The sequence below is a fragment of the Chelonia mydas genome, chromosome 3 (genome assembly GCF_015237465.2).
Source record: "Chelonia mydas isolate rCheMyd1 chromosome 3, rCheMyd1.pri.v2, whole genome shotgun sequence".
NCBI lineage: Eukaryota > Metazoa > Chordata > Testudines > Cheloniidae > Chelonia > Chelonia mydas.
This window is the reverse complement of record NC_057851.1, coordinates 82,748,394-82,762,700: the sequence shown is the minus strand read 5'-3', so window position 1 is coordinate 82,762,700 and position 14,307 is coordinate 82,748,394. Positions and strand designations below refer to the sequence as shown.

The window sequence follows — 14,307 nt, the reverse complement described above, 5'->3', positions numbered from 1 at the left end:
GGGAGGGGGTTGGAGTTTTAAAAAGTATACTGTGTTGTATAGGGCTTTTCATATTCAAAGCACTTTGCAAAGAACGAGTCTAAACAAGTGTAATGTAGTTAATTAAAATAGATATTTTATGTGAAGAATATAGAACATAAGATGCAGTACAGTTCTTTAACATTTTTCTTCAAATATAGTTCTTAGCCTGACTGTTGTGGATGTAAAATGCTAACATTTTTCCTTGGGTCAAATTTGTTCATCTTTGGGAATTTCTAGAAAATTCTCTTCTTCATGGAACAATTTGCAAAGTGAAAAAATGGAAATCTTGTGCCTAAAACCCACCTTTGAGAACAAAAATAATCCAGAGAAGGATTAATTGTATTAGTAATTTTTAATCAATATTAAGACAGATATGAATGTACTTTGTAGAGACAGAAATTATTTTCTCTGTTCAAATGATTTGAGTTGTATGTTTTATTTTAAAGAATAAGAGAGACTGGAGTAGTGAAGTTTGTCCTAAAAATTAATGATTATTTCACTTGTTTTCTAGGTAGCAGAGACCAGGCCCCTTTGCTCACAAGATCTGGAGTTACAGGACTAGAAGTCACTTATGCTGCTGATGAGAAAGCTCTTTTCCAGGAAGTAGTGAATATTGTAAAAAGGTAGCATATCTGTGTGTTCTGCTTTTATTTTTCAGGCATGGTACAGCAGATTTAGTTCTTTCAGCCCCTGCCAGTCTCTCAAGTATTGATTGTTATTGTTTTTCCCCAAAGGCTCATTTCTAGAATGGACAAGCATGGTGGTCTCTTGAATAAAAACATCTGTTTTTCCTTTCCTCTTATACCGGGCATATAATAAGAGCCTCTTAGTTAGCTGAGTTAAAGCCCCGAACCTAAACACTCCTATCAGTAATCCTGTAAATTTATAACCTTTCCTCTTAATCCCACAATCCAGTATACACATTTCAGTCTTGAACTCTCAAAATATTAGATATTACAGTGATGAGAACTATAGAAAACCTCAAGATAGGAAGACGTTTTTGCAGGTTCTTTGTGGCAAAATACTTTCCACACAGAAATTTATATGGGTACATGAGCATAACCGGTAGATAAAAACTAGTTTCCTGACCCATAAATTTGTCTTCTCTGAATGGGAATCCCTTGTTCTATTAGGCTTGGAAAACTGCAGGGTTTTTCTCTTCCAAGTTTTGAACGCCTGCTTTACAGCATCCTCTGGTGCTGTAACCTTGGAACTGCAGGCACATCTCTCTGCAAGGCCCAACTGCCAAAGCTGCGAAAGTCATAGTCTCAAGGAAAAATAAGCAGACTAAACCGTGAATCATCTGGCTGGAGTACATGCTGAAGACAAAATGTGTACTAGGCAGAGTACATTTGCAATTCTCTCTCTCTCCAACCAGAAAACCTCTGAGGAGAATGACATTGACCAACCCCATGAAGCCAGAATACAAAAAGAGTTGCTGAAAGCAACCAACATAGGGTGGGTCCTGACAGAGCAGCGGATACCTGTTCAGAGAAGACAAAATTACAGGTAAGGAAACTAATTTTATCTTTATCTTTCTTGGAAATCAGGTGCTCCATCTGCCTTGGGAAACCACTGGAAGTAGCAAGCAGTTTTAAAAAAAAATCCCCCAAGAATTGGTTGGAAATTTAAAAAGAAATCAAATGCCAGCATGTAAACAACATATCAAAGATATCACAGCAGTTGGAAGTTTTGATTTATTCATGAAGATCACCACCAATGGAAGACTCAACATTTGAACATCTGAAGGCATCACTGGATGAAGAAAGGATACTGATTTTTTAGTGCTTTTTGAAGGAATGTACCAACAACCAGATAGCTTGCCTGGCAAATCTTTTCATAAGAGGCTCTGTCTCTTTTACTATAATGTGCTAGTACACCTGTTGGAGTCAGCAACTTATCCTCAGAAATTGCTTTAGGTAACTTGTATTCCTCGAAGATTACAGACTTCATATATATATAGAGAGAGAGAGAGAGAGGACTTTGATGTCTTACACTATCCTTCTTAGTCCCACCTTTCACCTATATAATACCAGTAGGGCATCAAACTTCCTGTAGGTGTAGTTCTGTGCAAATAGAATTTTACCATTTAGACACATCCTTTGTGTGCATCTGTTTTCTCTTTCAGTGTGTGTAGACTTTGGGCAGAAAGAGTATAAGAATATTGATAAGGTTAAATGGAAGTCCGTGGGGTTTTTATAAGCAAAATCAGCGGCTAGCCTCAATTACTACTTTGAGTCGGGGGAGTAAAGGTACTTAAGCAGGAATTTTCTTGCTGATGTGATCACTAAAAGGAAGGTGAACTAAGATGGGCAGACAGAAGTTTCTCTTGGGGCTCAAAAGGAGCTTTAGTGAGAACACTTAGTACGGGGAAAATTTTCAAAAAGTCTTTTGTTGCCAGTGTTAGAGGGTTTTTCTGCTTAGTGCACCACAAACACCAGATTCTCCTGTTGACCTGGTAAGATCAACTGATGAAGGATTTCCTGCAGTTGAGGAGGAAATCAACCAGATCATATTCTAGGAAACGTTACTGTTCAGGATCCAGGGAACAACTCTCAGAGATTCAAGATCTGGGTGAGATAGAAGACTTTTGTGAATTAATTTCTAAGAAGCTGATAAAATCCCTGGCTGGCATACTGACCTTTGCATTAGTCTGTGGAACTATAGCTACTTTGGACCAAAATGGAATAATCAGTATGACTGCACATTTCTTCTTGTTGATCTTGCTGACTATCTCTGTAGAAGAGCATAACTCTGGAGACCAGACAATGGGAATGACAGCACATCTGTTCAGTAGGCTTGTGGGTTGTCACTGCCAGGAACCAAAATTATTAACTTCCTGGTGCATTGGACAGAAAACAAATCTACTTGTGGGAAAAACCATCTCCAAACAATCAGGGACTTACTAGTTCAGCTCCCAGGTCCTTCCCGCAGCAGTGGAGCCAACTGGCTGATTTCTTGGTCTTACTCCAGATGTATGTGACATTGAGGGAGACATCCAGATGTTCCAAGTGCAATAGAAGTCGTCCAGACCTCTGTTTAGGATTTTGTTTCTTGTTCTGCCTTGGTGATTGAGCCACAGTGGTTTCATCACTTTCCACTTTCTACATGGTTGGTTATGAACTCTGGAAGAACATATCAAAGAAAGCTAACTACTACATTCCCCATCGTTTGCAGATCCACGGCATTGGTGCCAGGCTAGGACTCCTTTGCGGGGACAGGACCATTTACTTTCTGTTGTATGCAAACACATACTAGTTTCCCATCAGAACAATCTGTTGTTCATCATACAGATTGCTGTTGTATCTGCCAATGGTTTGCCCTTAACAAATGACCCAGGGGTCTCTAGCAGGAGAGGGAGCTCAGCATCTATTGGTTGGGACTGACAGCAGATCGGTTTCATGAATTTTGATAATTCCATTACCTGATCAAAAAATTATGAAGGAGTGGAGGTGGAACATCACTCAGAAAACTATCTGGAGGCATTAGTATGTTGAAACCTATGGAGTGAAAAACAATAAATGAGTGAGGTCCTGACTTTTGATAAGTTTTTTTTTTTTTTTAATTCAGGCAACACCACTAGTCCAATGTCATTTTTGAAAAGTGGTCCGCAGAATTAAGAGCTCTTGTGATGTAATTAGAGCACTCGTTACAGATTCATCTCCAGTGTTGCTCAAGAAAATTCAGCAACTGTGAAGCCTCATACAATTGCATCTATGCCAGTAGTTCATCCACAGTGGTAGATCTGAATACCCTCATCTCAGATTGACTGCCAAGATAACCATCAGTTTGGTAAATGCCTGTGGAGCAGATGAAAGGCTAAGAAGCATTGCCTTGAATTGATAATGGTTGTCCCTGATGGTAAAGCATTAACATTTTTCAACGATGGGGCATATTGACATGTAAAGATAAGCCTTCTTGAGGCCCATGATGCACAAGAAATCCTTGGTGTTTCTCTTGAATCATAAAGCACAAGTGTTTCTATGCTGAAAACTTCCAGATATTTTGAATACCCCCAAAGAAGTTGGAGTAGAAACCAAAGCCTCTTCCATTAGAACTGGGAGATTATGCCAAAGAAGCGAGGTTTTGAGATACTATCTAGAATACCTTTGGTTTTCATAAGGTCTTGTGGCAAAGGAAATGATGGAAAAATTAGTGGTGCTCAAAAGTTATTGAGGAGATCTTTTCTGATAATACTGAGAGCCCATTTGTCTGAAATGAAACCAGCCCACGTTGCAAAGAATTTCTTGAACATTCCATCAGGGGAAGGCAAACATGAGTTGGCAGGGCTTCATTGTCTTGGAGAGGATCCTCTCTGACATAATGCCCTCTTATTAGTTCTTGGCCTTGATGAGACACAGTGGATGAAATCACTGACAGTTCCGGTATTACTGAAAGCTGTAGCAAAAAGAGCTGAAGCACATTCTAGCATTTAGATGAGGATTGGCTAGGCATAATTTTATCAAAATTTTATAGATTTTTCAGAATTTTTTCTGAAACTTGAGAAGTTTCACCTCAAAGGGTGGTCCTAGAAATGGTGTCCTTATGTTTGAGCTGCAGCTGCCTGTTCCTTCATGTTAAGGGTGTTACAGAAGAGTTGATTTTGGCAAAATGTTTTATTTTTACTGCAGATTCCAGCTGTCCTGAGAGACTGCTGGAGCGTGAGCTGTCTGAGGAGAGTAGGAGCACTCACAACTAGGGGTATATGCGTGGCTTAACTCTTTGTGGAGACAGCTAAAGGGAGGCACTTGGGAGGAGCAGGAACCAGCAAATCCTCCTCATTCTAAAAGGTTATTGAGATATTGAATAACATGAGATTTGAGATTCAGGAGATGCAGGAAACTGTCTCTGAGCAGACACAGCCTGGGAAGGTGAACTCTCAGAGAAACTGAAGAGTAAACTTCAGTGGGAGTGAGTCACTGAAAAGGACAGTTACAAAGGCCTTCCTTCGGGTGCTAGGAGCAGTCTTGGGGTGGGAGGGAACTCACACGGAGCCCAAAATTCTCTCTTTGACCTGTCCTGTGTTGGCTGCAGTGGTGTGGAGATGATGCTCAGGAATAAAAGGAGGACTTGGGCATAAAATATGCTAAGGAGTCAGATACCAGCTATAAAGCAGGCCCTCCCTAACTTTGTGCAAAGAGTGAAGATGATCTACCAGCACAGAGAGGCGAGTGCAGGAACTCTAGGTTTTTCGGAGTTGCTGTTGGGACAGCTCAACTTCTGCTGATACGGAGCCTGGGGATCTGCTGTTAAACTAAAGGAATCCCTGTCCCACTCAGATAGACCATCTTCCTATCAAATGGAGGCCAGCCTGCAGGGACAGGGAGAAAACTGGAAAAGTGTACCTGAAAAGAACTGAGAACCTCTTGTCAAAGACCCAAAAGTAGAAGATTTGGGAGAGCTGTGCCTGAAATTCAATAGGCAAACCACTAGAGGATGCTCTAAAACAGGCTTCTAGAGATGATAAGGGAAGGCTAAAATTGCAAGCCATTTTGCCTCAATGACTTGAAAAAGATGGAAACAGTTTGCCAGGCCTGATGGATTCCCATGAAAGAGAAATTAAATGTTATGGGCCTCTTTCTTTCACATTTAAGGCAAATGCTGCCCCTCTGGTGCAGGTATAGAGGTCCCTACATATAATGGAAAAGGTGCTATTCTGCTGTGCAGAGGGGGAGGAGCAGGATTTGGGGGCTTTACACAGGAATACATGCTCCTGCATGACACAGAGCTAAGGGAATCAGGAATAGAAGGAGCATGGACAGAGTCAGTGGATTCACTGCTGCATGGTCCACCAGCCATGTGCCCCCCTTCTCCCTCCCTCTCCCAGAGTGAGAAAGCAGGAAGTGGCTTCTGAGAGAAGATATGAAATATAATATACCAGGATATAAGAGAACACAATCTCCTTGAAGATTGTATGGTAAAGTCACTTTTTAAAATTGTACCAGGTTTTGCCATAATAAACAATAATTCTTAGCACTTAAGTCTTGTCCATAGTGCTTTTACATGTAAAGGGCTGCATAAACATTGAATTAACCAAATTTTCATATTAGACACATAATATTATATTTGTTTCTCATAAGTTCCTTAGCACCATTTCAGGAGGTCAAGAAGATTTAACATCAAGTTGCAAGGGGAAAAATCCCCTGCATCTGCCTTAAAATAAACTTCACTGAAATAACTTTTCCTCGGTCAGTAGCATCTTCCTCTAAGAATCTCCTTGCTTTCCAGTACCAGCTCTATGAGTTTTGTTGCCCAAGGAAAACTGGGAAAAGCTCCACAGAGTTTTCAGTTATGCAGTTACTGTCCACTAAATATTTTGCGGCCCTAGACAACTCCCTCTTCTGTCTGTATTGTAAGTCTGGCCTGCACTCCTTCCTCCGTTTGCCTCAATATTAGCTGGAGGAAAATGAGCACTCAGGAAAAACTTACATTAAAAAAAGAAAAGAAGAAACAATTCATTGAAATAAAAAGAAATGTTTACTACAGAATGGAAAGAAATGGGAGATGACATAGCAGCAAAACTAGTACAGAGTGAATCTTTCCGTCTAGAGAGGAAAATGATCATATTTCTTTTCTCTACAGCAAGGATTATTGGATTGTTACTAATATTGCATGTTTAAATCCTGCCAGTACAAATGCTACTTTCCATCTCTGCAGAAAGATTGGCAATGGCATGCAAGATAGTTTTGAGGCCCATCTTTTTATTTTGCCAATGGTATCAGCCAGAAGGTACTCTGTATTGGCCTACCTCAGGCCATGTAGTCTGCTCTGGCATACATACCTACAATCCCACTCACTTTTTCCCCAGTCAACAGCTTTCAGTTACCAGAATTTGTTAGTTTCTAGCAGGTACAAAAACTGGCCCAAATAGTGTGTCTCTTAATAAGATTGCTTGACTAGTGAAGAAGACAGCGTGGGCTTTTTGAGAACGGAAACTACAAGACAAAATCCCACATAAACCAGTGAGGGGGCAGGATGAAAAAGAAATGTAAAACTGAGCAATTAAAGCATGAGCTATGGATGACCCTTTTTCTCAGTTATTTTCTTTGTAAATGCGGTGAAAGAAATTTTCTTCAGCATCATAGCCAGCATTTTTATCTCTGTTGGTAATCAAAGGAATTGCTTGACTGTTTTCCCAAAGAATAGTAGGTTTTGCAGGAGAAGATATAGGTAGTAGTGGTAGAAGAATTAGCTCTACTTTGCAGATGGGAAAACCGGTACAGAATGGTTAAGAGACTTGTCCAAGTTTATGTAAGAAGTCTGTAGCAGAGCCTGGAATAGAACTCAGATCTCCTGAGAATCTAGCTTTGTGTTTTTAGTTGCAAAATTACCCTTCTTTCCTCTACTCTAAGAATACCAAAATTCCAGACAGATTCAGGATTAATTTCCTCTCAAGGAAGCAATATAGAAGTATTTTGCCATATTAATCTGTTTATACTCTGTCAGACTGCTTGCAACAAGTTTGTTGAAGTTACTGGACCACAACTTAATTATGTCTTGTCCCACTAGTCAGATTTCACCTACAGTCAATATAATATTGCTTTCCAAAAAACTGGTGAGATCCCTATTTTGTTCTTTATCTTTTTTTTTTTTAAAAAAAACTAAGGTTAACAATTACTCTGTCAATAATATTGTTTATAATAAAATATATTTTACTTATTAAATCTCCAAGATTTATCTGTGTGGTCATTGAAGGACCAAACCAAGCTTTCACTGAAATCGGTGGCGGTTTTGTTGTTGACTTCAGCATGAGCAGGATCAAGCCCACGCTGTCCCACAAAAATGTATTGATATTATGAAACTTATTTTCTTTTTTCCCATTTTTAGATATGACCCTGATATTATGTTAGGATATGAAGTCCAAATGCATTCGTGGGGTTACCTCTTACAGAGGGCTGCTGCACTAAGTGTTGATTTATGCCAGATGATCTCTCGTGTACCAGGTGGGTTATATTATAGACTATAACACAGCCCCAGCTGATATCATTAGGTAAAAGGTAATATGCTTTTAATTTTTTTTTTTTTTTTTGGTGGATATCTGCACTTGTGCAGGTACATAGGTGCAACCACAGACGTTAAAAAAAATTAGGCAGTTTTCTTCAGTGATGGTTTATTTTATTTTATTTTTATGTTGCATAGGTTTTGGCCCCAAAGATAGGGGGAGATTAGGAAATAGCTATTCAGATAAAGCCCCTCCTGCAAACCTGTTTCTGTCTGTGTCCTCCATTATTTGCATGACCCTCTGGCCAGGGTTCTGATTCCATCCGTGTTCCCTTCTTTTCTCCCACCCCTGTGTTCCATGTTGTCCTCTCTTTTTTGTGGCCAGAGTCCCCAGTAGTCTGTGCTTCTCCAACTAGGACCTACCTCTTCTACTCCTTTGAGGGGAGAGCTGGCAAGTACCCTTTGCCTCCTTCATGGACTCTTCCTTCCCTTTTTTGTAAATTCAGCTAGCAAAAGGAAGGCTGTACTCTTCCCTCTGCTGCTGCCTTTGACTGAGTCTGGTGCGCATGCACACAGTGGTAGCATGTATGTGGGGATTTATATGCTACACATAGGTTTTCTCTAGGTGCCAGCTATGGAAGTTCCACAAGTTTCTGCAGATCATCAACTGGGGAGCCTATTGCTGATTAGGACATTAATTATCTTTATTGTGGCAGCAAAATTCATTTCTATGTTGTTAGCGTGTGGTGTGATGCATAGTGAAGAAATGTAGAGACTCAGAGACAAGCCAAAAGAGGAGATGTTGTTAAAGCCAGTGAGAGAGACTGTGTTATCTGATCAGGCTGACTTTAGGGAAAGCAAATATACTTGAATAAACTATGTGAAATTTTGATGCTTACAGAAAAAGGTTACAGACTCAAAAATATTAGACATTTTCTAGCTTTGCAGGAGATCCTGCATACAAGTGGACAGAAAAGATTAGTTATTGTTACCACTTATATTGCCTTGATTTTCTTTTACAACTGGCCAGGCAAAGGAGAATCATTATTGTGCCTCTCTAAAAGTCTGAAGCAATAAAGAAGGTAAAAAGATAGCATGCATTTTGATAATGTGTATAAAAGACTAACTAAGGTTTGTCAGTGGCTTATAGGTTTTATCGATTAGGTTTTATTGATAAAGTTTGTCAATGGGAAATAGATTTTATTCATAGCATTGTTGCTGATTGAGATGACGCATGAAAGAGTGTGAGCAATTGAATAAGTTGTTGCTTTATGTTCTGTTATTTTATCTGAAGCCCTGCAGGAGTGTACAGATTTTTCTCTTTTGTCTTCTCTATGATCTCATTTGCGTGCTCAAAGTGGAACGCAGTGAATAACTTGTCTCTTGAGAGTCGTTCAAGGGGAAATTTACATCATGGCCACTTGAGGAAATAGATGCTGAAATCTAATAATTGTTATATAGGGTTTTGTACTTTATTCTGCAAAATGTGTTGTCTCTTCTTTGTTAATAGAAGGATACCGTATAGGAGCATCTTTGATAAATTAATAGTGTGGGACAGAGTTGTGCAGCAAACAAATAAAAATGGGGTAGGCATACATACAGAATTGTGGAGGAAATGTCCCAGAATGCTCTTTGCTCTGTTATGCTAATTTAAAAGGCCAGATGGAGCTGATACAATTTGGAGAAATAGTTCTAAAAATATAAAATATTGTTTAAAATGTATCATAGAGTATAGTCACTGTAATGTTTCATGTTGGGATATTAAATTATGTATGATGCACTTTCAAAACATCCCTATAAACTTTAGAAAAAAATTCCCAGAACTATGGCCCTCCCATTTTAGAGCAAAGAGAATGCTAGGAAAGACACCACAAGCACCCTCTGCTCTTCTGTGATGCTGCAGCACTTCAAAGACTCAAGAAAATTGAGAGTAAGGAAGTCCTCTTTCCCTTTCTGCCCATGTATTCGGTGTTGTTTTAGCCATGTCGGTCTCAGGATATTAGAGAGACAAGGTGGGTAAGGTAATATCTTGAATCGTCCCTCAGAATATATACCAACTACTTATGCCAAACTATCTGTTTGATCTTGTATTTAGCTGTGACACTGAGTACCTTTCCAAGACCTGAGGAAGAGCTCTGTGTAGTTTGAAAGCTTGTCTCTCTCACCATCAGAAGTTGGTCTGAAGGAACAGAAATGGACACCATGGAGAGTCAAGCATGCGGGTTTATTACGCATAGCGCTGGTGGAGTGTCATTTTGTTTATTAGGCTCAGTGAGACACTGCTAAACAGTTGATTACACTAGATTATATAGGGTGCTCATGGGCGGAGAGAAGCGACAGGGTTGGAGTTCCCGAGCCCCTGGATAGGTTCTAGCAGCAAGACAAGATTAGCACAATAAACCAATAGTCTAAAAGATTAAATAATGGCTCCGCCCAGAGCTCAGGTTAACATGTTGCTAATACACAGGTGTTTTCCCTCAAACTTTTCCTATTGCAATGCATAGGTTAAATCCTGATTTTGGGGTCCATAGGAATGAGGTAGCTCTTCCGGTTGTCCAACAGGTGCATTCCTGGGGGTTTAAAACAAAAACACAGTGAAAAGTACACAGCAAATAGCAATTGTTTTAGTTTTAGGGTTCACCATTGTGTTTCTGAGAACTAGAGTTGGCATCTGTGAAGGAGAATACATCCGTGGAAGGGAGGATGTCATATCTCATACTGACATGTTAGGCCTCTCCCTGAACTATGGTTGGCATTTGGGGAGGGTGTTGGCGATCTCCTTTCTGCACCAGGGAGTAGACTTTGAGGCTCTTCTCAGTGCTTTGTATGTCTGTAACTCATGATATGAACACCCAATTACTGCTCTGCATCTGGAGTTCTGTTGACTCCACTTATCTAGTTGAAACAAAGCAAGGTTGTCTCCTGTTTACCCAGTTTTTCTTTAGCCATATATTGTCCATTATTAGCTAGGCCCCAGGCCTCAGACCAAGCTGTGGAATTTGGGCCTATGTGAAAAGTCCTTAACAGAGACTGTGGTTAAGATCTCACATACATATTAATGGATTTTTGGCCCTTCGTGGTCCAATAACAAATATTACCTCACCCACTTTGCCTTTCTCCCTATGATAAAGTGATGCCTAAAATATCAAGAGTAAAATACTTCTCCCTACAGCTTTGCAATCTTCCTATCTCCCTTTCCGTCTCTTTGCGCCAACAAAGTCTTCTGCCTCCTTTCCCACTTTCACAGTGTAAAAGGTTTTGTGCATCCTCCTCTCTCAACCCTCTGCCCAATAGTGCAAAACTTTATCACAAGGGTAAGCCCTTTAGGATAGGGAGTGTTCCTCCTTTTTATAGTGCAGTATCAAATGCAAATAACATTTCAGCAACTCTGCTCCAATATATTTCCCTTAAGAATAAAGACTTGCAGTGGACAGTTCAATAAAACTAGACCGAGCTGTCGTCTCAAATGGGCATACATACCAGAGGAAAAATTAAGGGGACATGAGTTTGGTTTAAATATTTTTGGTTTTTTTGGTAACTAAAAATCTTATTTAATGAGTAATGAGAATATACATATATTTATTTATTTTACCTACACACGCTCAGGTTTTGAATTCCAGTTCTGCTACTACACATTTTAAATGCATTCAAGCTGTTTTCCCGGGAAGCTCCTAGAACTTCTCAGAGAAGTAGCTTGAAGTAATGTTGACTATATTGTAAGTTGTCTAAATGTATCCTCTTTTCATTACATTAGATGATAAGAAAGAGAACAGATTTGCAGCTGAGCAAGATGAATATGGGTCAGATACAATGAGTGAAATAAATATTGTTGGACGAATTATCCTAAATCTTTGGCGAATGATGAGAAATGAGGTAAAGTAAAATAAGTTAAAAATATATGTTGAAAATAGTTTAGAAAAGAGAGAAATTGGTTTTTAATTATTTTTAATCCTAAACTTTTAAGGAATCTTTTGTTGAGAAATTTTATGAAGGGACTTGTGCTATAGTATTTTGTTGTACAGCTTTTTTATCCCTTTTTAGACAGATAATGTTATTTTCAGAAACAGACATATAATGTGTTTTGAAATGTTGAAGGGATACTGTTCTAGTGAAATGTAAAATACTGAAGTCCTTGCCTTTTGATTTTCACTAATGTTTCTTAACTTTTTATTTTCATTCTTTTTTCATACTTTTCATTCGTTTTACTTCTTTGTGTCCAAGATGTGTCTCGAGAACAGCTTACTTGTCCCTAGCAAGATAGCTAGTATGGTACTTTTACTAAAAGAAATATTTGAAGCCTGTGGAACTGTTCTGAGCTATTGTATCCCATCGTTGTTTTGCTGTTCTATTACATTGTGTTTAACCTTCTCATTAGGTCCCTCTTGTAACCCACTCCTGGGCAAGTTCTAATTTGGTAATTGCAGTCTATTTACCACCTGTACTTTCATTTGGAGAAAGATATTCTTCCCTTTCTGTCATGAACAGTTGTGTTGTTTCAGTGGACTGTTAAACATTTGCTATGATTTTACCTACTAGGTAACTGCATGTTAGCGATAATAAATTCCTATTTGTAGTTCACACACTTTAGCAATAGATTTATGAAGAGCTTTAGGAGTCTTCTGAAAGGAAGGTATTATAAAAATATAAGATCATTATCAAGTCTCTTGTATTTTTCTAGGTGACTCTAACTAACTACACATTTGAAAATGTGGGTTTTCATGTTCTTCATCAGCGTTTTCCTCTGTTACCTCTCGAGTTTTGTCTGATTGGTTTGACAACAAGGCAGATATCTACAGGTAATGAATGATCTAATGATCCATTGCTATGAGAATATTTTTAAGCAAGATTCACAATTTAGTGTGGTATGGCTTTCCTATATTATTTATAAAAAAGCAACGGTGGAAAAAACAAGACAAGATTGTGAGCTGCAGCTTTGAGATATGTGAATAGGCATGATGTGCTGTATTAAAGTCTTTCATTACTTCCTGTAGAGCACTTAACTTAGCATACAGTGTTTATCAAAGGTTTCAGAGTAACAGCCGTGTTAGTCTGTATTCGCAAAAAGAAAAGGAGTACTTGTGGCACCTTAGAGACTAACCAATTTATTTGAGCATAAGCTTTCGTGAGCTACAGCTCACTTCATCGGATGCATACTGTGGAAAATACAGAAGATGTTTTTATACACACAGACCATGAAAAAATGGGTGTTTATCACTACAAAAGGTTTTCTCTCCCCCCACCCCACTCTCCTGCTGGTAATAGCTTATGGACTTCTAATGAGCTATCCCTACTATCCAGCTTTCATTGTTGTGACATTACCTAGGGTACAATCTGGATCATTGAACAACTGTGTCCCCTTAATTCTCTAACCTGGGGTGCCTTTTATACTGCTTTGCTGTCAGAATATGCACTCATCATCTGCTCACACAGCCTATAGCATGCAAATTCACTCCCAGCTAAATACATGAGCACTGTGACCAGTCACTCATGAATAAGGCTACCTTTTAGTCATGGGTATTTTTAGTAAAAGTCATGGACAGGTCACAGGCAGGCAGTAAACACAAATTCACAGCACGTGACCTGTCCATGACTTCTACTATATACCCCTAACTAAATCTTGGGGGGGAAAGGGGTTGGCCCGGGGGCGCTGTGGCTGATGGGGGTGGGTGGTGGGGTGGCAGGGCCAGCAGGCTCCCTACCTGACTCCGTGCCTCCCCGAAAGTGGGGACATCCCCTTCGCTCAGCTCCTAGGCAGAGGCATGGCCAGGCAGCTCTGTGCACTACCTCCGTCCAGAGCTGTGGCTTCACGGCTCCCATTGGCCGGGAACCAAAGCCAAAGGGAGCTGTGGGGACAGCGCCTGCAGATGGAGGTAGCGTGCAGAGCTGCCTGGCCACGTCTCTGCCTAGGAGCTGAGCGAGGGGGATGTCGCAGCTTCTGGGAGACCCCCAGGTAAGCACCGCCCGGAGCCCACCTCACCGCGTCCCGTGCCCCGGCTCCCTGCCCCTTCCCACACCCAAACTCCTGCTGCTGGGGGTGGGGGGAGCGGTGGCCTGAGACTGCCCCAGCAGCCGCCAGTGCGAATGGCATGGGGCTGCCTGAGCTGCCCCCAGGCCAGGCGCACTGGCCGCTGCAGAAGTCATGGAATTCCATGACCTCCGTGACAAACTCACAGCCTTACTAATGAATTACATATAGGGCGACACCTGCAAATTCTTACTCTCGGCCTTGTTCTCCAGGAATGTGCGTCTTGTATTGTCCAGTACACTACTGAACAATGCAGACTCATAGATAGTCCATCCTTTTATCAAAGGAAAATGATACCAGCCTTGTTATCCCAAATGGAG

General features: G+C 40.2%; 1 protein-coding gene across 1 annotated transcript in view; it reads left to right on the top strand.

Moving 5' to 3' along the window:
- The window catches only part of REV3L (REV3 like, DNA directed polymerase zeta catalytic subunit), a 247,979-nt gene that overhangs the window by 171,556 nt on the left and 62,116 nt on the right, over positions 1 to 14,307 (top strand). Inside the window, 5 exon segments of the mRNA XM_037894643.2 lie at positions 533 to 644; positions 7,849 to 7,964; positions 11,717 to 11,835; positions 12,641 to 12,704; positions 12,707 to 12,758. Coding sequence (XP_037750571.1) covers positions 533 to 644; positions 7,849 to 7,964; positions 11,717 to 11,835; positions 12,641 to 12,704; positions 12,707 to 12,758 — 463 coding nt within the window.